The 27,837-nt window shown below is 34.9% G+C and overlaps 1 protein-coding gene across 1 annotated transcript in view; it reads right to left on the bottom strand.

The window, feature by feature from the left end:
* The window catches only part of HDAC9 (histone deacetylase 9), a 927,480-nt gene that overhangs the window by 189,228 nt on the left and 710,415 nt on the right, over window positions 1–27,837 (bottom strand). Inside the window, exons 19-21 of the mRNA XM_047849221.1 lie at window positions 6,321–6,376; window positions 5,989–6,076; window positions 191–310 (exon numbers count right to left, since the gene is read on the bottom strand). Coding sequence (XP_047705177.1) covers window positions 191–310; window positions 5,989–6,076; window positions 6,321–6,376 — 264 coding nt within the window. The remainder of the gene's footprint in view (window positions 1–190; window positions 311–5,988; window positions 6,077–6,320; window positions 6,377–27,837) is intronic.

Here is a 27,837-nt window from a genome sequence, read left to right as displayed (position 1 = left end):
CAACCTTGCTTGACAACCAGTGCTCTGGGTTATGCACTTGTTCTGCACTGGTTCTTGGTCCCATGGGACAATTCAGTAATCTCGTGTAATTTAAAACACCAGCAAAGGACAAGAAAATTAGGGGTAATCATGCAATGCAATTACCTGAAAGATAAAAATAAAAGTGGGGCTCTAAAGAAATAAACCGAACCTCATTTGGGGCTCCACTGCCTGGAAAAAAGTTCCCTTCATCATAGCGATGGAGTGAAATATACAGGATGCTGGGGTCAGCATAAAAGGCCTGCTGTGTACCATTTCCATGGTGAACATCCTACAGGGAAAAGAAAACAGATGACAAATACAGTCATGTCTAACTCTGCGTGGAGACAACTTTTCTCATTTCTAGTTCCCTTTCTACCCCACCCTCCTTCTCATTTTCTGTCTTCTCACTATGTCCCCCTTTCTTTCTCCCATTCAGCTTGCTTCCACACCACCCCCTTTACTTCCTGAACCTTTCAGGCAAATTACCCTTTAATGCACTCATTTTTTAAACTGGCTTCTAAAAATCAGGAAACCACAGCGAACATGCCCTGGAGACTCCAGATGAGCAGTCACTGAGAAAGCCCAGTCCTTTGGTACAATTAGATATTTATACACCGGCCCTTTGTACTCTTTGCTTCAGTGATGGAATCTCGCATCCTGTTTTATGGAGGAATTTTATGACTTATTAACTGCCAACAGTTCATAACCCCTCAGGCTTAATTAACTAGCCTCATTGGCCTCTGAAGAAAGACTAATGTTTAAACTACAAACTAGTATTTTGCAGAAGGATCTATGGCTTCCAGAGCATTTTCACAATTCTTGACAGAACACTAAACATACGTGTATGCATTGATTTGCCAAGTCCCACCATTAAGGTCAAAGGCTTTGCAACCAGCTGAGTAAATTGGCTTTCTTGGAGCATTCAGTTCAGTTAGCAATCCCTCAGCAGTTAGAATCACTTCAAAAGAGATGCCAGATGCAAAAAGGACTTCATACTTTATTTTGGTAAAATTGTGACGGCAAGAGTCGAAGACACAGGAGCATGAGCTCATCAGCTATTAAATCATCTGGGCCAACGCAGAAAGATGGCATGGAGCTTTATGCAACCTTGTCCAATCTGCCTAATTTTAATATTATATCATGGCTCTCTTCCCCAGCCTCCTTGTCTTTTTTCTTTCCCCACACCATACTGCCCTTCCTACAAAGAAACAAACAAACAAACAAACAAACAAAACAGCTTGTATCATTAAAATGAATGAAAACAAATTCTTAGGACATTTGTATATGATAATGATTTAAAATGTAGCAGTTATTTGTTTCTATTGTTTTATGAGATAGATACATGCTGGAAATGATAAAAGAAATGGGAAAAAGAAAACTAAGAGCATTTTTTAAATTATCTTCACTGAAAGAGCTCAAGTGTTAATCTCAATTAATATGCTTCCTAATATCTCCAAACAAAATAACACAGACAACTCTGAAAAGTTAATAACTTATATATTTGTATTCAAAATAACATTTCTGCTACATGTGCAACATATACAATTTCCAGTTTTGTTTAAAAAGTTTTAGTCACTTGTCACTATGCACTTATATTGTACTTTATTTTGTATCAGTAAAAATCTTACTAGTTTCAACAATGATCCCTACAACTTTTGTGTCAGACACTTTATATTAACTAGTCTGAATGGATTATATAACAAGTATATGAGGTATATGATATTATCCCTAATTTAAAAGATAAGTAGACTGAGGTTCAGAGAGTTTCAGTAATTTACTAAGACTATACAGAGGAAAAGTTGCAAGACTGGATCTTGAATTCACTTCTTACTCCCAAAGCCAAACTCATAACCATTATATATTAACTTACACTTTACATTAATTACCACTTTGATCCTCTTAGCAAATGTGTGAAGTAAGATTGGTGGTCATCATTGCTCTTTATTGAGGTTTATATAACTTGTCTTCAACTTCCAGCCCAGAACTCTCTCACTAAATACCATCAAGGTCTCACTTTGTTGGTTTCTGAAAGCCTGCACTGAGCTTGCTATCCACAGTGTAGACATATACTAATCGTCTCCTCCTTTCATATTATACACATATCCAAAATCAATTAAGGAATCATAAAATATTGGGATCATATTATATATCATATAAGGAATCATAAAATATGCATCCAGAAACTTGTGGCTGAAGGCATACACATCAGGAGAAAATATAGCTTGGTGAAAATATATTAATCCAGGGATTTGTGAATGTTCAAAAAAAAAAAAGGAAGGCAGAGATAGTATAGCTATTTTCCTTTATGTGAGCAAAAATGAAACTAAACCATAATGTCTTTTTAATTTGCTACTAGATACCTAGAGGATGGGCAAACAAAATACTATAAAAAATAGTAATGAAGGAAGGCTTGCATTATTACTACAATGACAGAAGTTTTAGTCAGCATTGGAAGAAAAAATTGTTCTGGCCCTAAATAGGTCTACATTTTGAAAACTAGAAAAATAAGGCATTAATTACTCTTGTTTCTTTAGTGATGTTATAAAGGCTTATTTAAGAAGGTCAAATAAAAGATGATAAATTGTCTTATATATAAAATCATTTGCTCTTGAAAATGCGTTGGGTGCTTATTGCATACTTTTCTGAATAAGAAATCTAATCTTGCCCACAGTATAATACGGATCCAACAGATATAATTAAAATACACAAACCCATTCTAAAAATACTTGGATAAATTTTTGATTCCATGTTCATATTCACAAAGTATTTAGGAATAAAGACAAGTCCAAATATGCCTTTTGTTTGGGGCAACAATTTATAATATAACCTTGAGAATACTTTTTCAACTTTCCCTGCTGTAAAATATTTATAAAAAGTACTTACTACTCAGGTATGATCTGAATATTTTCTCTCCATAGCAACAAATATATGCTACACTAATATAAGAAAACTATTGGTGATTGTGAGGAATTACTACAATAATGAGATGAAATTAATCATTAAATGCCTCAAAATTTACTAGGATTTACTGAGAAATGATGAAAAATCATTTCAATATTTTACTTGTTAAAATATATTATGAAAATTTATTTTCTATAAAGATATAGGACCAATGTGTTTTCATTATAATGTTAAACAGCTTTAAATAAATCATATATTTGGCCAGCTAATGTCACTTATAATTATTTAGAACAGGCACTTGTGACAATTCTCTTGTCAAATTTGGTGCTTGACTAAAAATAGAATTGCCCAAAATCTAGGGACATTTGAAGTGACTTTTTAATGAAGAAAGTCTAAATGTTTTATTTTCAATTGAAAGTCACATTGCATAAAAGCTACCTGAGTCAGGGAAGCAAATCCTACTTTCTAGGACGGTTCATGCCCTGAACACAATGAACAGTTTCTTATGAGTTGAAAAGCAAGTGCACCTGCTCCCTCTCCTCACCACTCTGAATGTCTCTGGAATCTTCCCCAGAAGGAGAATTGGAATGAATAAGCTCCAAAGATCAACTAGAATCATTCCTGCCCAAAATACTCAACGCCTCGGAATTTGCCTGTGGCCCCAAATAGGAGGTGAAGTAGAGCTCTGGATCTCTATTTATCTATTTACTAGGCATATAAAAATGATGAAACTAGCTGCTGGACAATGGAGTAGTTTTGCCCTCTGTTGGCCCAAGAATTGTGGAGCTAGTTCACACTGATTAGCCTAAAGTGAATAACTGCAGATATGCAGGAATGAAATTCTTGTACCATTGAAGAACCTTCACTTCTCCTTTGCTAACTTGCAGAATAGACCTGTCAGCCAGGGAGAACGGATGTCTCTGAGCCACGTGGCACTTTAAAACTTCCTTCTCGGCAGCTGGAAGAAAACAAGGGAATTTCCTCAAAGTATCCCTGCAGCTGCAGAATTTGGAAGACTTGAAAGTTAGAATATGTGGGCTGGTGGTGATCTCAGAGGCAACCCTTTGGATAGAACCTCATATATTTGGAGGATCTGAAACAGAAACTTCTCCTCTACTATAGCCTGCTGGGAAATTAGTATCCTTTATGACTGAATAATAGAGCAAATTTATTATCAAAGGCCAGTAAGCTTATAGGACATTCCTTGGAGCTACCAAACAATTTATTTTTACAAATCATATTGAATTATCTAGAGTAGTCTTATATTAATATATAAGAATATAAACATTAGATATTTAATATAGATATGCATCACATGTTCAAACAAGCAAAATTTTATATACAAATCCTATGAGGTACAAAGTATCGATCACAAGCAAGGCATTTTAGCTTTTAAGTCGATTATACAATTTATTACTTTAGAGTTTGGGTATTACAAATGTTTTCAAAGGGACCTTAACAGTTATTGATTATCTTCACAGAACCATAAAATGATAGAAGAGATTCCTTAGAAATTAATACTAAAATAATTTTTAAGGATAGGATAGTTTACCAATCTCCTTCCTGCATAATTTTGACAAATTTAGAAAACTTAGAAAAATTTTCCTACAATCCTTGGCCTTCATCAAGTTTTTGGTTTATCTTTATGGTACTAGAAGCATATTATATTACTTTTTAAATTTACTAGGTTATAAATCATGTAAATCTATAATTATCAATTATTGAAAATGTCATTTTGTATGTACATGGGAATAGAGGTATTGATGTTCTCATTTTTGTAAAATTTTAAGACCTTTAAGACCTTGCTGCTGTAGTATATCTAGACCTTCAACACATTTCTTTAATGGTGAACTATGACCTACAGTGAAACTCAAGCATATTTGGAAAATACATGGAAAATTTTCAGCACCAAAGTGCTTCTAGGGAGGCTATGATACAGTAGGTGGAAAACATCCATTCCTACCAAGCATTAGAAACAGTTATCAGTCTTTCATTCCTTTTATCTTCATTTCAATTTAACTAAGTATTTCTTCACATGGCTTTGTTCATGCTTTCTAAAACCCTTTAGTGTGTTTGCTTAACTGAATCAGAGGGCTGGATGGTGAGGCCACGACTTCCCAATAAGATTTAATTATGAGTGCAGATATGAACAAGATTTAGACTATTAAGCCTTGCACTTCAAAAAAACTTTTAACATATTTTGCCTTTAAATCTTTTATCACCTGCAAAAATTAATTAAGTGCAGATGTAGCAGGTTCGCTTTGGATGCCAGGGTTCATTTCCTGTCTATGCTTTGTCAGACAACCTATTACACCTCCTCGTGAACTGGAGGCAAACCGAAAACGGGGCTCATAAATCACCAGTCAGTTTTCTTTCGCCCTTTCCTGGGCTGGCCTTTTTGTATGGGGCAGATCTCCAGCTCATTATTCATGAATATACTATAGACAACATGCCAAGTGTCATCTGCATTTAAACAAACCATTTGTTAAACAAATTATAACTCTATTGTGTAAGAATGCATCATGTTAAAATGCAAGACTAATCTAATGCCTCTGACTTTTAATCACTCAAGGTTCCTGCCGGGAGTCATCCCAAACTGGCATACATGATCTGAGATCTTTCAGAAAGAATGACATGCTGACTTGTTTTAATAATACCACTGTTGCACAACAAGCAACATGATTGCTAACCAGGGGAAGTGGCCAATTGGTTACCAAAGCAACAGCATTCTTTCCAGCACATCTGACTATTTAAAGTCTATATTCTGCAGGGAAAAGTAAATTCAGGTTCTGTTGGGTTATTTTAACTGTGGAAGTATCAATTCATTTAAGGATCATAAAAGTTGCCCTGATCTGCGCCTTCTTCTCATTAAATTGCAGTTAACACCATGAAAGTGAAACGTGAATGTTTATGGTTTCAGAACTGCAATCCTGAATTTAATGAGTTTCCACATTCAAAGGATGTTGTTTGCAAGTGCTAAAAGCAAGACAACGTAACAGAGAAATACAAATTCATTCCCTTTTATCTGAAGTCAGTGAAAATGCAGCTCTGGCCAGGAATACATACCAGATCTACAATCAATATCTTGCTTATATTTAGTTGGTCTCTCAAGTATTTGGCGGTAATTGCAACTGAATTAAAAAAGCAGAACCCCCTGCGGAATAGAGAAGAACAGAGAAATAAGAAAGCAAATCAGCCAGGAAAACCATTATAAATAATGTTCAGAGCATTTTTTAAAATGCTATATGATCTCTGAAGCCATAAATCTGCTCCTAGGAGTACCTTGCAAGATTTTTCAGTCCATCTGCTAACAATTAGAGGCTTCAGAGACATGCACGGGGCAGGTGACCGCCAGGAACCGTGGCGCTTGGAGATGGGCAACAGTCCCTGGTACTTACATGGCTGTGGATTCTTCAGCATGATGGCCTGGGGGCCTTACAACAGCAAACCCATTCTGTAAAAACAAGACAGGTTTTCAGTGATCAGATATGGGAGGATGGCTTGGATCTCCATGTTCTACAGAGCATCAGGCACACATGAAAAGATTCAAGTCTGTAAGAGATTTCAGAGGTTGTTTTCTTGCCCCTATTGTCATTTCATAGAGTGAACAGAAACAATATATATGATCACATTTTCTCAGATCATGTCTCAAAAAGAAGGCTCCCACTGAGCCAGGGGAAGAACAGGGATTTGGGAGTTGTACCTAACTGGCAAATATGCAGGTCAGCTGTTACCCTAGCATGATTCATTTTCAAGAACAACTTCTTATTTTATGACAACAACATTGTACAGAGGGAGAAGAAATTCACTCTTCGTGCAGGTTTGGGTCAAAATTTTGAAAGACCAGGGAAGATCCAAAGTGAAAATTCTTTAGCCGGATTCTCTTAATGGTTATTTCCATTCCATTGTCAGCAAAATGATAAATTTATACTCACACACTCACATACACACAAAAGAAACACCAGAAAGGTGAAAAAGAGAACAATGGAAAGCCCATATTTCTTCCAGTCTATAAATTTAGCTTGGATGACTGCCAAGACTTGCAACTTTATTGGATTCCCTAAGTCAATTTCTAGCCCACATTCTGGAATTTTATAAAGAATTCCAGGGCTGAGTAGCAATCAGATCTATCCATGATCAAGGAATGCCTTAACCTCCAGATTAGTTGGAATGCATCACGGAAAGCTGAAGTAACTCCAGCATGAAGGCAAGGAACTATAAATCCTTACAAAGCCAGCATGCTCAGAAAAATTGGGTTGCTTGATGTGAAAAAAAAAAATCATTCATCAGATGGTTCACACCACCTTTCACTTAAGTATGATTCAAGTAACATGCTCAAAGATATTTTTTTTAATATAGAAACCTAAAACTTTTGAAATAATTTTAATACACCCCAGGGATTTTTTTTTTCCAAATCTTACTGCAGTCATAAAGATAGTATCAAGACAAATGATTTATTCCTTAGGACTTTAAATATACATAAATTTACATAAATATTCTAGAACATTATGGTAACCAACATACAATGAGCTAATGTGCTATATATTTTGATAAGCATATAGATAATGATAATCTCAGAAGCAAATTAGGAGTCAAATCAATATCAATTACAAATGTAGACATGATGATAAACATATTTCCTATTATTGTTCTTAAGGTACTTACTATGGTCTGGCAATAAAAGACTAATATGAGAGAAACTATTAATGAATAGTCAAGACTAAAGAGACTGAAATTTTAAGATTGTAGAATAAGGCTTTAGTGTGCTATTGGACTTCTGGGGATAGATTATTAAGTACATATTATGATAAGTGCAAATATCCTGTTTGGAAAAACAACAGGATGAAAATAACAAATATGATACATGGCAATGTAATTAGCATGTAATGAATTTCTGTAACTGGATTCACAATACTAATAATCTTTGACAATTCAATTAACACTAGTATGTTTTACAAGTAAAGGGTTACAAAGAAGAAAAAATTCAGTGATCAATATGAAAAAATATTCAACTAAATTATCAAATAAGAGCAAACTAAATCCTAACAGAAAAACATTTTTTGACCCAAGACATTGGAATTTTTTGCAATACTCTATACTGACAATGCAATGGTACTTTATACCCTCAGAAATGCTGCTTAGAAGAAGATAATATAGCCTTTCTGGAAAATAATCCATCTTTATAGATTCAGAGCTTTTAAAAACATTTACCCTTTGAATTACTAAAATACTTAAAGGATTTTTGCCGTAAAGATGTTATTAACTTTGCAGACAAGTATTTATATAAAAGATAATGTTTTATTTACAACAGGAAAAAATGGGAATTATCTAAGTTAGCTAATATTAGAAGAATGTTTAAATGAACCATGGTACATCTATACCATGGAATATTATACAGTCATTAAAATGTTATTACGAATATTAAGTAGAACAGAAAGACATCAACTTTGGAAATATTAGTGTTAAAAATAATAGACACACTATGATATATCTGAGTGATGGTATCATGTGGGTTAGTTTAAATTTATAATTTCATATCTTTTCCAAATGTTTTTACAACAAACATTAATTATTTCATAATGAAAAAAAATAAACCAAAGAGAAAGTTAAGAGATAGATTTGAATTGGTCTTCCAGGAAGAGCTGTGTTCACAAAGGTAAAGAAATTATTTAAAGGGTATTCGGGCAAGAGGAAAAATATGAACAATGACTCAGAAGAAAGGATTTTAGAAAGTATTATATACAAATATTACACTGTAGGTTAACTGGAATTTAAATAAAACTTAAAAAAATCAAGTATTATGTACAAAAAAAATCAATCTGAATAGAAATCATGTTAAAGAACAAGATGGAAATAATATCACATAAATAATTAACTAGACTACAGAGAAAAAGAAGCCAAAGAGAATTTGAATTCTATCTTCTCCCATACAGCCAAATTCCTTGACAGAGGCATTTGCCTTTCACTTTATAATCTTCCACAGTAACCTCCACCATTCTGCTAAACTGCTTCTGAAACTGCTTGATTTGGGGCTGAAAATTATCTTCTTGCAAACATTTTCACAATCATTACGATCCATCCAAAGCTTCCACTGTGCTCTTATTAACATTTGCCACATCTTTTCTGAGGGCCCCCCTTTCCTTAGCTGAAGGCTAGCAGGGCTGCTTCTTCCACAATTTGTTTAAATAGTAGCTGCTTCCTCTCTCACACCTCACAACCCTGATGCAGTACTAGACAGAGCTGGTGTTCTCCTTGTGTCTCATGGCTGCTTTAAAAGTATAAAGCCTGCTGCATCCACCCCCCACAATACTTTCTTGTAAAAAAGGATTAGATCACACACAGAGACAAGAGATAAACACAGTAAGATGACTGAAACTGAGCCCTGTGGCAGTCTGGCTCCCTTTGCCTCCTGTTACATTAGAGAAAGTGTTAGTCCTCCTAAAATCTATTTTACCACCTGTAGTTAGGATCCCACTCCCTCCTACGTTTTCACCATCATTTATGTTTTTCTCACTATCATATTAAACTCATATTAAGATTCCAGATTATACACACACACACACACACACACACACACACACGAGATTTAAACAAGCTCATTTCCACCATCTTGAAAATAATATATATGTATATATATATGTATATATATATTAACCCAAACTATACAAATACACATTTATACAATATACTATATACCTCCACTCCACTGATCCCTCCAACTGCCACACTTTTCTTCCCTTTTAGCAAGCAAAATTTTTGAAATGGTGGGCAACCTTTCTGTCTCCTTTTTCCTTATCCTCACCTCTGCCTCAATTACCTACCTCTAATTTATTTTCCACTTCTGTAGTCCAGTAAAGACATTTTTACTAAGGTTGCCAATGGCTTCCATGTCACTAAATCCAAAGATATTGGTTATGCTTTCAGCCTACCTGGACCCTTTCAGCTTTAAACGCTACTGGCTATCTATTCCTTTCAAAAACACTCTCTTCTCTTAGCTTTCATGATTTCATGTTCTCCAGGTTTATTTATCTCTCTTTCCATTTCTTAATCAGCTTCCCTTGAATGTTCATATTCCTCAGCTTGCCCTTTAAATAATGAAAGTACTCAGGACTCAGTCTTAGACTTCTCCTCTTTCCACGCTGACTTCAGAGGCAATGCCACCACTTTTGTGGATTCAATCACCACCCATCATCAGATACTTCACAGATTTATATTTCCAGGGTAAGCCCTGCACTGAACCAGACCAAAATATCAGTCCACCTACTCAATATTTTCACTTAAATACTCACTTGTAAGTTCACTTCAAATTCAATACATCCAAGATCAAACTTCGGATCTTCTCTAACCTACCAATGATACCGTGATTCATCCAGTGGCTCAAGACAGAAGCTAATGAGTTATCCTAAATGGCTCCCTCTCCCTAGTCTTCCTCCATTTACTTTTAACTCATGACCAATTCCTGTTGATTTTGCTTTTAAATATCACTCAAATCTATGTACTTACATCTCTATCTACTCCTTGAATATTCTGCCTTTTGAATTTCTGCCTTTCTCTCCATCACTCCTCCAATAATTATTTATTGACTTCAATATACATACATATAGACACTTGATTTCTCAGTTCTCTGACTCCTCATCATCAGTGACTCCATCTTCCATTTACAGTCATACCACTAGACTTTGCCATTACCATTGAGACATCTACTCCATAATCTTAGTGTCAAACATACAACTCTACTACAATCCTATTTTCCAGTTAATGCCCCAACTGCACCAAGACTTTCAATCCACTGATTTTATTTAACTTTTGCTATTCATCATTCATCCTTGTCACCATGTTCAGTTCCCTCCTTATCTGGTTAGAATTCAGGGCCCATCAATATATTCACTTCCTTGCAGATATTTTCAGATATCTTGTCCCCCTTTTCCTCCAATTTACTCCTTTGGTGTATTAGTCTGCTCAGGCTACTATAACAAAATACCACAGGCTGGAGGGCTTAAACAACAGAAATTTCTCTAGTTCTGAAGGCTAGAAGTTGAGATTAAGGTCTGGCAGGGTTGGGTTTGTGTTGAGAACTCTTCCCAGCCTGCAGATGTCTGACTTTTTCCTAGAGTCCTCATGTGGACTTTCTTCTGAGTGTACATACACAAGGGCAGGCAGAGAGAGAGAGAGAGAGAGAGAGAGAGAGAGAGAGAGAATGAATTCTAATCTCTTCCTCTTCTTACAAGAACACTAGTCCTATCAGATTAAGGTATCAACACTATGACTTCATGTAGCCTTTATCACCTCCTCACAGACCCTTTCTTTATATACAGCCTAGCAGGGCTAAAGTTTCAACATTATAAATTTTGGGGCACAAACATCCAGTCCATAAATACTTCTAGTTACTTTGTCCCTTTCTTCCTTCAACATACTTCCCTGATAAATATAAATATGGTAAATAATAATTATTGTGGATTATTATTATTGCTAATCTAATCCTAACAACTCTTGCAGGGAGATAACATTATTATCTTCATTTCATGAACGAGGAAATCAAGGCATAGAAAGATTAAAGAATTTGCTTAAGGTTCATACCTAGGCAAGTGACAGGGCTGGGAGTCCAACCCAGAATATCTGGCACCTAAAAACAAGCATTTAAAACTAGGAACACTGTACAATCTGGCCTTTGCTCACCTTTTCGGCTTCATCTTGCACCACCATCCACTTTGCTTTCTCCACCCCAGCCAGTGGGTTTTTGTTTCCTCCAATGAGCCTGTTTCCCCTAGCCACAGGACTTTGCACATGCTCCTACTTTGGGATAGAATGTCTTCCACTTATGTATTCTCTCCATTCACCCAGATAACACCTCCTTACCTGCACATTTCAGTTCTAACATCACTTCTGCAGAGAAACCATCCTTGAGCCTCAGTAGGTCATCATCAGTTTCCTGTGTAATATGTACTTAGAGATCTGCCAACCCTTGTTTCTGAGAACTTGTCTTAGTTTGTAATAATATACCTTAGTGTGGTTATTTGCTTTATACTTTTGATTATTGTAACTTATATAATTAATGCCCCCACAGTGGGGTCACTCCTATATGACTTGTATCACCATTTTATCATCTAGATTTACATAGTGCCTGGCAGATAGCCAGTGGTCAGTAAAGAATGATCAAATAAATTTGTGAATAGATACCATTATGGTCCTTATCTCTGGCCATTTCTTTGATCTGCTCTTGCTGTAAGTTCTTCTTTATCTCAAAGATCCCAACTTTTCCATCCCAGCTTTTTGTGGGAAGCTGCGTATCAAGACTTGAGAGCATCGGGGTCCCTGGGTTGCTGAGTAGGTTGGTTAAACGTCCAACTTTTGATTTTGGCTCAGGTCATGATCTCATGGCTCATGAGTTTGAGCCTCATGTTGCCCCCTGCACTGACAGAGCAGAGCTTGCTTGGGATCCTCTCTCTCTTCCTCTTTCTCTGTCCCTTACCCTCTCTCTCAAAATAAATATAAATAAACTAAGAAAAATAAAAAAAGACATGGGAGCATCTTCTTTCTTAGAAACACATAAACTATTTTGTTCCTTACAATTAATGGAGTCTGTGATTTGATGAACTATTGTACAAAAGTGGTTTAAAATGACACTAGTTTTCTGACAGAAATCTTGGATTTTCACACTGGATTATGAGCCTCTTAACAAGGAATTTGTTTTGTATTTTTCTGTACCCTTTATTGTCTGGCAAAAAGATTTCTTTTAATGTTTATTTATTTTTTGAGAGAGAGACAGAGTGTGAGTGGGGGAGGTGCAGGGAGAGAAAGAGAGAGACATAGAATCCAAAGCAGGCTCCAGGCTCTGAGCTGTCAGCACAGAGCCTGACATGGGGCTCGAACCCACAAACCACAAGATCACGACCCGAGCAGAAGTCAGACACTCAACTGACTGAGCCACCCAGGCACCCCATGCAAAAAGATTTATGTATGGGATACCACTTGAACCAGGGTTTTCCTTGGCTCGAAAATATATATAATGGGGCACCTGGGTAGCTCAGTTGGCTAAGTGTCCGACTTTGGCTCAAGTCATGATCTCATGGTTCATGAGTTTAAGCCCCACTTTGGGCTCTGTGTTGACAGTTTGGAGCCTAGAGCTCATTTCATCTTCTGTGTCTCCTCCTCTCTCTGCCCCTCTCCCGCTCATGCTCTGTCTCTGTCACTCTCTCTCTCAAAAATAAATAAACATTAAAAAATTAAAAAAAAACAATATATGTCTTCAATGAATATTTCTCAATGAGCCATTTTAATAATTAACTGTACATTCAAAAAATTCAAAAGTCTACTAGCCTCAATAACATTAAAAAACCTACATACAATAAAGGACTCAGATGATCAATTTATTATTTTCTCATCTAATGCTAACAATAATCATTTCATTTCATTATAAAATAGTTTTCTCAAAACTTGAAGTTCATATGTCTTTACTTAATGTCCTTTAATTTCTGAGCATCTCAGATTATAGTAGTAAAACCTACACATTTCATATCTTATTGAATTTTCTACTTTACTTCATGAACAAACTCCTTGATGTGTATTTTATTCAGTTATGAAGATTAAGTAGTTAATCTAAGCAAACAAATGCTGAAATACTTTTCTGTAACTTTGTATCAATTTAATGGAGATGTATTTTATCTTAAGAATCTGATTTTAAAAATCTCTTTCAAGTTCTAAATTCTCTTCAATCACGAACATTACTAATCGTAGAGTTTTGGCAATACTTTAGTCACTAACAGCAATGGTGTTTCCAGAGTGTACTCATCCATGTTTTTACTACTGTTGTTGTCTGGATCAGTATTGTGGATGCTTCTCCTTGGTTAAAGAGAAGGATGTGTTCTCTGATATCATCATATGGGGAAATGCAGGAGACTATCTGCTCCCATATATAGTCATGGAGAGGGAATCTGTGACATTGTCTATATGTAAAACTGGATTTGAATGAGAGGGAAAGGAATCCAATCATTTTAGACTATTGTCTATTTTCATAACAGATGACATATTTATTTTTATTTTCTGGTCAAATTTCTCAAAATGCCAAACTTTGTAAATTCATTATATACACAGTGAGACCCTCCCCAGGCAGTAAGCAAACCAGTAGAACCACATTAAAGATTTGGGCTTTTTGTTTTGTTTTGTTTTGTTTTGTTTTGTTTACCTCACCTAACCAAAGTCAAATTCTTCTACATAAGCTCAGTTTGCCCTCACATAGATGGTAAATGAAAATTTGGAAAATGTAAAACAATCTGATCCTTTTATTTGTTGCATTCATTACGATGGTCTCATGAACAGGAGAAATGTCCATTTTTATTTCTCTAACATCCTCATGGCCAAGTAGGTATGTGATGGATAGTAAGAACCATTAGTAATTCCAAATTGTATAGAGTAATTTACATTTCAGAAATCATGGTAAATAAGGGCCTAATGACAACTGATGAGGGTAATGTAGAAAGTCAAGAACACATTATATAACAGAATAAGCCAATACATATAGAATCCAAAAGAGAAAAAAGTAAAAATTATGTATACATTTCAAAAATATTAAACAATGATCTAGAGCTTAAACTACTTGTAATATAGCCTGTAGTCCCATTAGCAACTTAATAATTTTATTTATTCTTTATAAAAACATAACTGCAGTACATAGTACAGAAATTCTCTGTGATATTAATAAACTGACAAGAGATTGTGTTTTTCTTGTTGTTGTTGTTGTGTTAGAAGTAGTTGGTCAAATGTTAGACTTTTAATCTTTTCAATGTAACTCTATTTTTGGAAGCTATAAGAACAAAATCAAAGAAACCTGTCCTGTTTTAAAAAATGTTTTATGTATAATTTTTTTATGTATAATTTAACTGCCTACTATCCAAAGACTAATTGAGCATGTCAAACCAATTAATTTGATTCTGTTTTTAAAATTTCTTTTTAAATGGACTGCTAATTTAGAACTCAATAATTACCTCCCTATTACTACTAAAGTATTTCTAAATGTACTTAAGTATCAATCCTCAGTGAAATACCATGTATCAAAACATGGAAAAACAGCAGGGAAAAACTCTACAGCATGTTTTCCCAAGTAAAGATGTGATGGTTGAATTATTACTTCAATACATTTTTTGAATTGGAAATTCATATGCAGTGGTTTATGTGCTTGAAATATTTCATTAGAAGCCAAAACCCCAGCTACTCCATATTCATACTGATGCAGTATCAATTTTGAAAATGACTTTTAAGAAACACTCCTTTACCTATATATTTAAAAAATAGTTGGAAACATTTTAATCTACTTTACTATTAAATAATAACTATAGTTGTCAAATATATTGGTGAATAAGCTATTTGGCGCTAGTAAAAAGTAGTGCTGAAAGCAACCAGAATCTCAAATTTAGCCTATGCTGGCTAGCACAACTTACCTCCCAACAAATGTGTATGCTCTTAAGTGACCTCTTTAACATCTCAAGAAACATGCTTGCCAAGTGTACAAGTCTTTTATATGATAGATCAAGAGTAATAAAGGGGCGCCTGGGTGGCTCAGTCGGTTAAGTGTACGACTTCGGCTCAGGTCATGATCTCACGGTTCGTGGGTTCGAGCCCCGTGTCAGGCTCTGTGCTGACAGCTTGGAGCCTGGAGCCTGCTTCGGATGCTGTGTCTCCCTCTCTCTCTGTTCCTCCTCTGCTCTCACTCTGTCTCTCTCTCACTCTCTCAAAAATAAATAAAGATTTAAAAAAATTTTTTTAAAAAGAGTAATAATAAAGCATGCATTAGCTGGTTTGACACATTTTAAAACTTATTTATAGTAATAAATTTTTGGTTCTTTATATTAAGTTGCACAGAGGGAAGAGGTCAGAAACATGGTAAAGATATAATGCTTCTGTACCATTTACTTGTATAGAAAATCCTAAAGTTTTTGTATTATAGTAAAATTTTGGTTTTTAAAAACCATTGCTTGGGGGCGCCTGGGTGGCGCAGTCGGTTGAGCGTCCCACTTCAGCTAGGTCACGATCTCGCCCTCTGTGAGTTCGAGCCCCGCGTCGGCTCTGGGCTGATGGCTCAGAGCCTGGAGCCTGTTTCCGATTCTGTGTCTCCCTCTCTCTCTGCCCCTCCCACGTTCATGCTCTGTCTCTTTCTGTCCCCAAAATAAATAAAAACGTTGAAAAAAAACTAAAAAAAATAAATAAATAAAGAAATAAAAACCATTGCTTGAAGTGATTATTCTGTCTGTTGGATCCTGTTTTGGGTGTTTTAATTGTCGTATGGGTTAGTTTTCTTTCTTTCTTTCTTTCTTTCTTTCTTTCTTTCTTTCCTTTTCTCTTTTTCTCTCTCTCCTCTTTCTCTTCCTTCCTTCCTCTCCTTCTTTCTCTCCCCTTCCCCTCCCCTCCAGTCCCTTCCCTTCCCTTTTTTTTTTTGGTGGTGGTGGGGTAATAATATTTTCTGTAATAGGATTTAAAATATAAATACCACTACTCATCTTGCTACATTAAGTATGCAATTTATTTCTTTCCTTCTAATTCAGGTAAAGTGGAGTAAGGCAAAATGTCCATCAAAATTCTCTAGTGCATTGTGAAATATCTATGATGTTTCATGTGAACTTGTGGACTCTGTTTCCCCATCCAAAATGGTGCTGATTACAATCAACATAGTGGTATGAAAGTCCATTCTTTCAGCTAAAGTTGAAATTTGTTCAAAAGAAATTATTCACAATATGTTTGTTGATATCACTGGATGTTACAATTTTAGGTGAAAGATCATTCATGAAAATTGAAAGAATACTCCTTCCCCTCCTATCACTTCCTGGTAATGCATTTGGGGATTTAGATTACCAGAAATCAACTCAGGAGCAGAGAAAGAAAAACAGAGAGGAACTCCTCCTGTCCTGCTTCCCTGACATGTTTTCCTTGTAAGAGTTTGTGAAACAATTGGCTCAGGTTCCACTTTTCAGGCATGGCTCAGGTATAGGAGTGTTAAGAAGATGTTAAAAAACCTGCAATCTTGGGTTGATCATTATGGATATGATACAACTTAACATTTGTTTAACATGCCTTATACCAGCTCCCACTCAAAGTTCCTAATGAATAGTAATTGCAAACCTTTTGTGTATTCTGAGGTCTTCCTCTTCAACTACCTAGTATCTGTGATGAAAAATAGTTCCACATGTTTTATAGTATGGCAACAATAATGTGAGTAGAATATTCCTCTTCCCAGCCTTCAATTCTTGAAATAAAATTTCATTTGGAAGTAAAAAGAAAGTCATTAAGTCTACTAAACACTGTAAATAGTTGGCTTGCCCTATCATGTCTGTCTTCATTAAAAAAAAGGATCAAATTACATCATCTTAAAGACCTATTACTGACAAATGCTAGACTTTATCTACTTGCACTCAATTCCATTAGTCTTTGAGAAGTACTGTATAGTATCTTTATTGTTAACTCTATCTATAAATTTTTTGTGTTTATTTTATTTTTGAGACAGAGACAGAGAGCGTGAACAGGGGAGGAGCAAAGAGAGGGAGACACAGAATCCCAAGCAGGCTCCAGGCTCTGAGTTGTCAGCACAGAGCCCGATGCGGGGCTCGAACCCACGAACCGTGAGATCATGACCTGAGCTGAAGTCAGATGCTTAACCAGCTCAGCCACCCAGGTGCCCCTAATTCTATAAATAAAATATTAAATCTTGCTTTGTGATTCTTTCCAAAGGAAGGAACTAAACGGGAATGTAAGGATAAAATACTACACTGTAGAATACTTGAACATTATTAAGTCAGTAGGTATCTCCTAATAATATCTGAACCACTTATAAAATTTGACATTGAAATTAGTAAATCAAGGTCAGTCTTCTGGGTTGCCTTTAACTGCAATTCACTGGTATGCATAATATTTTGAAATATGTCAATATAGTCCTCAAAACCAGTTAACTTCAGCCTTAAAAAGGATTTTATAAAAAGACAGTTTGTTTTAGAATCAATGCTATTAATCTACAGCTTCAGAGGAAAGGAAATTTCACAAAGAAAGTTTGTCTCTTACATACTAGAGTCTGGGAGGTTAAAGGAGGTAGGGAGATTTGCCAAGAAAACAATAAGGGACATATGGGAATACCATTTTGTTTCTTTGAGTGAGCTCAAGGGAGCCAGGAAAACAGGAGCCCAGCATTAGCAGTTTAACTGAATGGTGGACCCCAAAGCATATGCACAGCTGCCAGCCCTGCTCCCTGAAGAATCCAGAAGGAAGAAGCTTGATGACAGCACTGGAAAACAGTTCTTAGGAAGGCTGGCATCTGTGGCCCATAATGCCTACAGCCTTAAGCCTGGCAAAGATATGACTATAGACAGGAATAAACACACTCATGAAAAACCAGTCTCTTGGTAGAAAAGAGACAAGGCATTTAAGGTGTTTGATGGTGCTTATATTACACACAATTTAGGCTGACGCCTGTATGAAAATCGTAACAGTAGATCCACTATGACGAATTTTCTGTTGGGAGGTGGAGGATCATCAGGAAAGGTTTTTGAGGCAATAATAACTCACTAAAAGCTATTTGTTTAATTTAACAATCAGTGGTTTCAGCTGACACAAGGTCCAACAATTTAATTCCCTGAGACATGATTGGTTTTTGGACCACACTGAGCAAATAATCAGGTATTTTTCATTATGTAAATAGAGCCTCAATATGAAAAAACTTCGGAAAAACAAAAGGAATTGGGGCAAAAGAGTTTCTGGGTTTGTTTTCCTTTTAGGAACCGGAAAAATCATGATCATAGCCTTCTGTGAGGATAATAGTAAGTTTAACAATATGTCATTATAATAATAGTAATCATTATAGGATATTAAAAAATACTAAGTGCATAGTAATGACCAAGACTTGATAATAAATGACACTGGGGGGAAATATTATGTCAACAAATGCCCCATGGCTAAGATCACGTTTGTCACTATATTTACATCTTACTATAGATTTTCATTCAATCGATGGTGATTCTAATATTCTTGGTATCTTTTGGTACATACATATATTTATTCAATTAGATAAGTGAAATTTCAAAAATTTTAAGGGTAGCAATGTACATTTTATAACTATTACTCAAATGTCTGGGTTATTTAGGTAGATATTTTAAAAATTTGGTCATATTATTCCTAACTCTAATTGTAAATTTTATTCCTTCATTAAATTCTAATTCTCCATGACTATATACTATAACAAGGATACCAGCAATTAAATTTGTCAACTCAGTCAAAGGTAGGCAACTGAATCAAAACTTCAATCAAAGAAGTTAAATTATAATATGTACATAACAGCATCATGTGGAAAAAACACCTAAACAAATGATCAGACTTCATTTGACAAGTCTGTAGGTGTGCATATTAAAGTTATTGCAGTATAAAATTAGAAAGGTGTAAAATACTTATGTTATTTAAGGGAATATGATATGTGTGATTTGGACACTGTATCAAAAAGCAAAACAATCTTTTGCAGAGATTGAACTAGGAGGAAAGTCAACATCTGCATGAGGCATAAACCAGCAAGTATCAAATTTAATATTTTAAAGATAAAAAACAAATATAAGTAAGTTAGAATCTTTTCCCAATTATAAATGTGCTACATTTTAAATACTGAAATGAAAATATAGCAGTATAAAATGTAAGTAAATGCAAATTTTGAGCCTGGAATTTGTTTTAGGAAGCATTCTTTCACATGTCACAGTTATTTTTAAAATATCATTAGAACTTTGACTAAAAGTCTAAAGTAGGTGTCAGGGACTGAGAAAAGCTCAGCAAAGTTTAGAGGGGACAGAGATATAGATAGAGTCTGAGGGCAGATACACAATTTTTAGTCAGTATGAGCAAAATTACATATAAGTAATGAAATATGGACAGCCCAAAGCCAAGAACCAGATGGAGAGGCTGGAAATAGGCATATCCAATTACCATGGAGCAGGTTGTTAAAACTACAAACTAGAAATTGAAATATTAGCCATCAGAAAAGCAGATGGGTAAAATAAAAACCTAGAAGGAAGCAGACTGTGCAGTAGAACACCAGAGGCAGGCCAACTAGGCAACAAGTCCTAGTTCCTGAGCAAACAATCTGAGTAATAGGTAGGTTCACCTTTTACCTTCAGTCTAAACTAATTGAAAAGTGTGCAGAAAAGTTAAAACACTTGGTATGAAAGATGATGAGAAGGTCAAGAACAAAGCAGCGTTCCATAAGGGTAAACATGTAAGTGCCAAGGTTTCTTCCTTTTTCTGATGTTTAAATATCCATTCACAGTGGATGTGCTGAGAGAATATTAGTAACATATTTGTTACTTACTTTAAGTTGAAGAATAAATTAAGAGAAGTAAGTTAAGGTGCCCCTGTTATAATTAGTGACATTTATCCCTTAGGAGAATGAGAGAGAAAACGTGAATCAGGAGAGAACTTGAATGTACTCTCAAAAATACATTTGTTTGGAGATCCACAGCTGATTAGAAGGAAAAAGGATGTATAAAACTTCAGTCCTACAAAAGTTAATAATAAATCACTGAACAAACAAACAAACAAAACATACTTTTCTTTAAATCATTGAAGAGCTTTGGACAGGAAGAGATTTTAAAAGAATCAAATCCCAGGGAAGCAAACCCTTTCTAGTCTCTACTGATTTTTAAACACAATGCCTAGTATATAATCAAATATCACAAGACATGCAAAGAAGCAATAAGACTCTTAATTAAGTAAAAAACATGGTAATTGAAACATATCCACAAGTGCCTCAGATATTTGATTATCAAATAAAGATTTTAAAATAATTATAATAGACATGTTATACAATCTATAGGAAAGGATGATGAAGAGAAATATGTTAAAGAGGAGAATTTCGAAAGAGATCTGGAAGCTATAAAAAATAACTTAAAGCGAATCTTAAAAGTGAGAAATACACTACGTGAAATGAAAAATTATTGTAATGGGGTTAATGGCAGCTTGGATACAACAGATGATAAAAACAATGAACTTAAAAATAGGTCAAGAGAAATTATCCAAATAGAAATAAGAAGAGAAAAAGACTGAAGAAAATCAACAAACCCTGTAAGTCCAACGTTAAGTGTGAAATGATAAAATAAACATATAATTGTGTAGCAGTATTCTTGCACAGGGAGTCGTGAGACTGAGGCTTTTTAATTTCCAGGAAGTATCTTTATTTGTGCCAGTACTGCTCAGTTGGGTTTGTACCCGAAGGACTGAGCACCGAATATCATGTGGCATAGTCTTTTATACATGTTCTAATTCTTTGTCTCCCGAAAATGGTAACAGACACAAATATGCAGTCTGATTAAGTGGTCTCAGTTTATAAGGTCATGAGGGATGTTGTCACGTAGGTGCATAACCAGGTTACCTTGAAGGTTTTTTGTTTGTTTTCCTTTTCTCTTTCTCTCTTTTTTTTTTTTTTCCTCTCCTTAGGGAGGGGACCCTACCACAAGTGGACTCTAAGAATCAGATGATATAGAGAATAGGATAAAATGTTTTAAGAAATATTACCTAAAAACTCTAAATTTTATCAAAAACAGAAAGCCACTTTACACAATAAACTCAATGAACTCAAGCAGGATAAAATCAGAAAACCATCGTTAATCACAAAACTACTAAAAAAGAGATAAAAAAAGAAAAAAGATGTATTAAATCATTAAATAAAGAGGTCAATTATAAGAGTAATAGCTTTCTCATCTTTAATAAAAAAAAGTAAAAAACAACACTGGAAGGATATCTTTAAACTATAAAATAATGATCAACATAAAATTCTATATCAAATGAAAATATCATTCAAAGATTAAAGGAAAAGAAAAACATTTTCTTATAAACAAAAGATGAATTTGTTGCCAATAGAACTGCAATACAAGGAATGCTGAAGGAAATTCTTTAGACTGAAAGGAAATGATACCAGATGGAAGTCTGGATCTGCCCACATGAATACAGAGCACCAGAAAGATTAAATATGCAGGCAAATATAAAAGACATTTTATAAACTATCTTTATATTATATATGTATACACACATTCATTCATTCCCTTCCTCTCTGTGACACACACATAGACACACACAAGCATACCCTTTAAAAAATTTCAAATACTGAAACAACCGTAATGGTAATTTGTTGTGGAGATCTATAATATGTGCAAAAGTAAAATATCTGATAAAATAATACAGATAGGAGGAGATAAAGAGACTTACACTGTTGTAAGTCTCAATAAATGTACCATTCAAGGAACACAAAGCTTATTTTTCTGACTCTAGAATTCAATTTCACATCAATTATAGACAGATATCTGCAAAAATCCCCAATTAGACACCAACACTCTTAAAAAGTACATTTCACGGACATCTAGGTGGCTCAGTCAGTTGAGTGTCCAACTCTTGGTTTCAGCTCAAGTCATGATCTCAGAGTTTCATGGGTTCAAGCCCTGCACTGGGCTCTGTGCTGTTTGAGATATTTTCTCTCTCTCTGCCCTTCCCCTGCTCACGCTGTCTCTCTTTCAAAAATAAATAAGTAAACTTAAAAAAAAAGAAAGAAAGTACATTTCAGGTGTTCTCACCACAAGAAAAAAAAGGGATCTGAACAGATGAATTACTGACAATGAATCAGTAATCAAAAACCTCCCCACAAACAAAAGTCCAGGACCAGATGGCTTCACAGATGAATGCTACCAAGCTTTTAAATAAGAGTGAATACTTATTCATCTCAAACTATTCCCAAAAATAGAACAGAAGGAAAAACTTCTAAATTCATTCTATGGGCCCTGCATTACACGATATCAAAACCAAACAAAGACACTACAAAAAAAAAAAAAGAAAACTACAGGCCCATACCTCTGATGAACATTAATGTAAAAACCCTCAACAAAACATTAAGAAGAAAATTAAATAATACATTAAAAAATTATTCACGACGGTGGTCAAGTAGAATTTATTCCAGGGATGCAAGAGTGGTTCAGTATTTGCACATCAGTCAACATGATACATCAACTTAGAAAAGATAAAAACCTTATAATCATTTCAAGAGATGAAGAAACAGCATTTGACAAAATATGACATATATTCATGATAAAAACTCTCAAAAGAGTAGGTTAAAGGGAACATACTGCAACATAATAAAGGTTATATATGTAAAACTCACTAACATCATAATGGTGAAAACTGAGAGCTTTTCCTCTAAGATTAGGAACAAGACAAGAATGTCCACTCCAACAACTTTTATTCAACATACTACTGAAACTCCTAGCTAAAGAAATCATCTAAGAAATAAAAGGAATCCAAATTGGTAAGAAAGAAATAAAATCTTTACTCTTTGCAGATGACATGATATACTGCATTAAAAAGAAACCCTAAACACTCCACCAAAAAATTATTAGAACTGATAAATTAATTCAATAAAGTTGAAGGACACAAAGTTAATATACATAAATCTCTTGCATTTATATATAGTAATAATTAACTAGAGAGAAATTAGGGAAAAAAATCCCATTTACAATTGCACCAAAAAGAATAATATACCTAGCAATAAACTTAACCAAGCATGTAAAAGACTTGTACCCTGAAAACTATAAAACACTGAGGAAAGAAATTGAAGAGGACACAAACGGAAAGATATTTTGTGATCATGAATTATAAGAATTAGTACTGTTAAAATGTCCATACTACCTACCCAAAGCAATCTACAGATTCAGTGCAATTCTTGTCAATTTACAAACAGTGGTTTTCACAGAACTAGAACAAATAATACTAAAACTTGCATGGAACCAGAAAAGACTCTGATTAGCCAAAGAAAACTTGAGAAAGAACAAAACTAGAGATGTCCCAATGCCAGATTTTAAGATATACTACAAAGCTGTAGTAATCAAAACAGTATGGTACTGGCACAAAAGTAGACATACAGATCAACAGAACAGAAAAGAGAGCCCAGAAATAAACTCATGTTTATATGATCAGTTACTCTACTGCAAAGGAGGTAAGAATATACAATGTCTCTTCATTAAACAGTGATGGGAAAACTGGACAAGTGATACACAAAATAATGAAACTGGACCACTTTCTTACACCATGCACAAAAATGAACTCAAAATGGATTAAAGACCTAAATATGAGACCTGAAATCACAAAATTCCTAGAAGATAACATAGGCAGTAATTTCTTTGACATCAGCCTTACCAACATTATTCTAAGATATGTCTCCTTAAGCAATGGAAACAAAAGCAAAAATAAACTATTGAGACTACACCAAGTAAAAAACTTTTGCACAGTATAGGAAACCATCAACATAATTACAAGGCAACCTACTGAGTGGAAGAAGATATTTTCAAATGATATATCTAATAAGGGGTTAACATCCACAATACATAAAGACCTTATAAAACTCAATACCCAAAAACCAATACTCCAATTAAAAATAGGCAGAAGAAGAGTGCCTGGGTGGCTCAGTCAGTTAGGTGACCGACTTTGGCTCAGGTTCTGATCTCGCAGTTCATGGGTTTGAGCCCCACATCGGGCTCTGTGCTGAGAGCTCGGAGCCTGGAGCCTGCTGCCTGCTTTGAATTCTGTGTGCGTGTGTGTGTGTGTGTGTGTGTGTGTGTGTGTGTGTCTCCCCCCTCTCCCGCTCGTACTCTGCAGATCTCTGTCTCTCAAAACTAAATGAACCATTAAAAATTAAAAAAAATAAATACATAAATAAAAATGGGCAGAAGACCTGATTAGACATTTTTCCAAAGAAGACATATGGCCAACAGACACATGAAAAGATGCTCAACATCACAAATCATCAGGGAAAATCAAAACCACAATAAGATATCACCTTACACCTGTTAGAATGGCTAGAATCAAATAAGTAACAAATGTTGATGAAGATGTTGAGAAAAAGGAACCCTTGTTGTTTGCTGGTGGGAATATTAATTGGTATAGCCAATATGGAAATCATTATGAAGATTCCTCAAAAAAATAAAAATAGAAATGTCATATGATCCACTAATTCCACTACTGGATATTTACACAAAGAAAACAAAAACACTAATTCGAAAAAATATGTTCACCTCCATGATTATTTTAGCATTATTTACAATAGCCATGATCTGGAAGCAACCCAAATGTCCAGTGATAGAAGAAAGGATAAAGACTATTATCTATCTATCTATCTATCTATCTATCCACACACACATATATATATAGGTGCAATGGGATATTACTCAGCCATTAAAAAGAAAGAGTTCTTGCCATTTGTGACAGCATGGATGGATCTAGAGGATATCATTGCTAAGTGAAATAAGTCAGACAGAGAAAGACAAATACAATAAGATTTTACTTACATGTAGAATCTTAAAAACAAAACAAAACAAAAAACCAATCAACAAACACAAAATGAGATTCTTAAATACAGAGAATCCCAGAGGGGAGGTGGGTCAGAGGGTAGGTGAAATAGATAAAGGGGAATATAAGGTACAAATGTCCAGTTATAAAAAAAATTAGTAATGGAGATGAAAAGTACAGCATAGGGAATACAGTCAATCATATTATAATAATGTGATTCAGTGAGAGCAGATGAATACACTTATAATTGTTGAATAATGTATAGAATTTTTGAATCAGGACAATGTACAGCTGAAACTAATTGTAACATTTTATGTTAATTATTCTTCAATCAAAAAGGAAAAACAGGTAATTAGATGAGGAAATGGACATATTGATTAGCTTGGTTTGTAGTATAAATTTTACTAAGAACACATATATCAAGTGTTCATGTTCTTAAATGTAAACAATTTTTATTCGAAATAATAATAAGAAAGAAAGAAATTTATAGCACTCAGTGCCCATATTGGAAAAGAAAGATCAAAATCTTGGGAAAATAGGTAAAGAAAATCTCAATTAAAATGGAATTGGGAAGCCCTGAAGGAGGTGCTCTCACACACTACTGCTAGCCCTAAGAAGCATACCTCACATTCCCAAAAGAAGGCTTATTTTACATATCCCAGCAGGAGGAAGGATTTTTCCTTGCCTCATAGCAGCCCAGCCAATAAAAACTCAGTGAAAAGCCCCTCCCAGCTTCCTCCTTTCCCCTATAAAAGCAAGCCTCTATCTTCTGTTCTCTGGATTTGCTCCTAGTTCACAGTTGTTTAACTGTCTCACATTGCAATTCCTCTGCTATTCCTGAATAAATGAATTTTGCTGAGAAAATAAATGGCTCTTTTGTTTTTTAAAGTCAACAATGTCAGGTCTATGACCTCAGCTTCTCCCTTAAAAAACTAAAATAAACAAAAAATAAAGAGAAAATGAAACCCAATGTAAAAAGAAAAGAGAAAAATAATGATGATGAAATCAATGAAATAGAAAACAGAAAAAAAGTAATAATTAAACCAAAGGTTGGTTCTTTGAGATAAATAAAATTGGTAAACTTCCAGCTAGGTTAATCAGGAAAGAAAAAAAGAAGACAAAAATTACCAGTCTCCGGAACAAAAGAGTTGACAAAATTATAGATTATACAGATAAAATATAATAATTACTTTGGAGAATAGTTTGCCATTTTCTCATAAATTGACACAAACATTTAAACTATAATTCAGTTATTTCTCTCCCAGGCATTTATCTATGAGAAATAAAAACATATGTCCAAAAACAGACTTGGAAAAGTATCTTCATAGCAGCTTTATTCATAGTACTGCAGAACTGAGATGAATCAACAAATTGCATAATATTCATAAAATAGAATACTATTCAGCAATAAAAGTTAACAAGCATGGATGTATCTCAAAAATATTACATAAATGAATGTTCGACGCAGAAAAGTGACACACAGTATACCACCGCCTTATATATAAAGCTCCACAATAAGAATAATTAGGCAGCTATGAGAAAAAGCAGATCAGTGTTTGCCTGTACTGGAGAGCAACTACCAAGGCATGAGGAAACTTCCTGATTTAAATATTTTATAACTTGTGGTGGTAGCAAGGTATAGACATTTGTAAAAAGACTTCATATCCTTGAAAATCTGTACATTCTATTCAATGTACTATTTTGATTAAAAACTAAATCATGTTATCTATTTTTAAAATCAATGATTACTGGGGCGCCTGGGTGGCGCAGTCGGTTAAGCGTCCGGCTTCAGCCAGGTCACGATCTTGCGGTCCGGGAGTTCGAGCCCCGCGTCAGGCTCTGGGCTGATGGCTCGGAGCCTGGAGCCTGTTTCCGATTCTGTGTCTCCCTCTCTCTCTGCCCCTCCCCCGTTCATGCTCTGTCTCTCTCTGTCCCAAAAATAAATAAACGTTAAAAAAAATTTTTTTTAAAATCAATGATTACTAAACAGCTCACAATCATGTGTGGTGAGAATATTAAAGAAGGAATCTATTTTGAATTTTTAGTCGCTGTTTGTGGTAAGCATAGTTCTCCCAAAAGATTTCCATGCCCTAATCCCCAGAATCTTTGAATGTTAACATTAAACGACAAAAGAAAACGTAGAAATGATTATGATTAAAGACTTTGTGTTGGAAAGGGCACCCAGTACTGTATAGGTGGTCCCAGTCAAATCATACACATTCTTAAAAGGTGAGAACCTTTCTCAGCTGTGGTCAGACAGAAATGCAATGAGAGAAAAATGACAGCTTGAGAAGGGTTCTATGCATTCTTGCTGGCTCTGAGATGTAAGGACTATGTGAAAAGAACAGAAAGAGGCCTCTAGGGGCTAAAGGTAGCCCCCAGCTGACAGCTAGCCAGAAAAGAGAGACGTCAGTCCTACAACCACATGGAAATGAATTCTGCCAACATCTGATTATGCAAGGTAACTGTACAGGTCTCACTGGGTGAAAATAAAGGTGTCATCAGGGCTGCAATGTGACCTGTATACTTCTTCTGACCTCCACGGCAGAAAATAATAAATTTTGGTTGGCTTGAGTC

This window comes from Prionailurus viverrinus, chromosome A2, assembly GCF_022837055.1.
Source record: "Prionailurus viverrinus isolate Anna chromosome A2, UM_Priviv_1.0, whole genome shotgun sequence".
NCBI classification, from domain to species: domain Eukaryota; kingdom Metazoa; phylum Chordata; class Mammalia; order Carnivora; family Felidae; genus Prionailurus; species Prionailurus viverrinus.
Note: the sequence above shows the minus strand (reverse complement) of the source record. Positions and strands in the feature narration are given on the sequence as shown.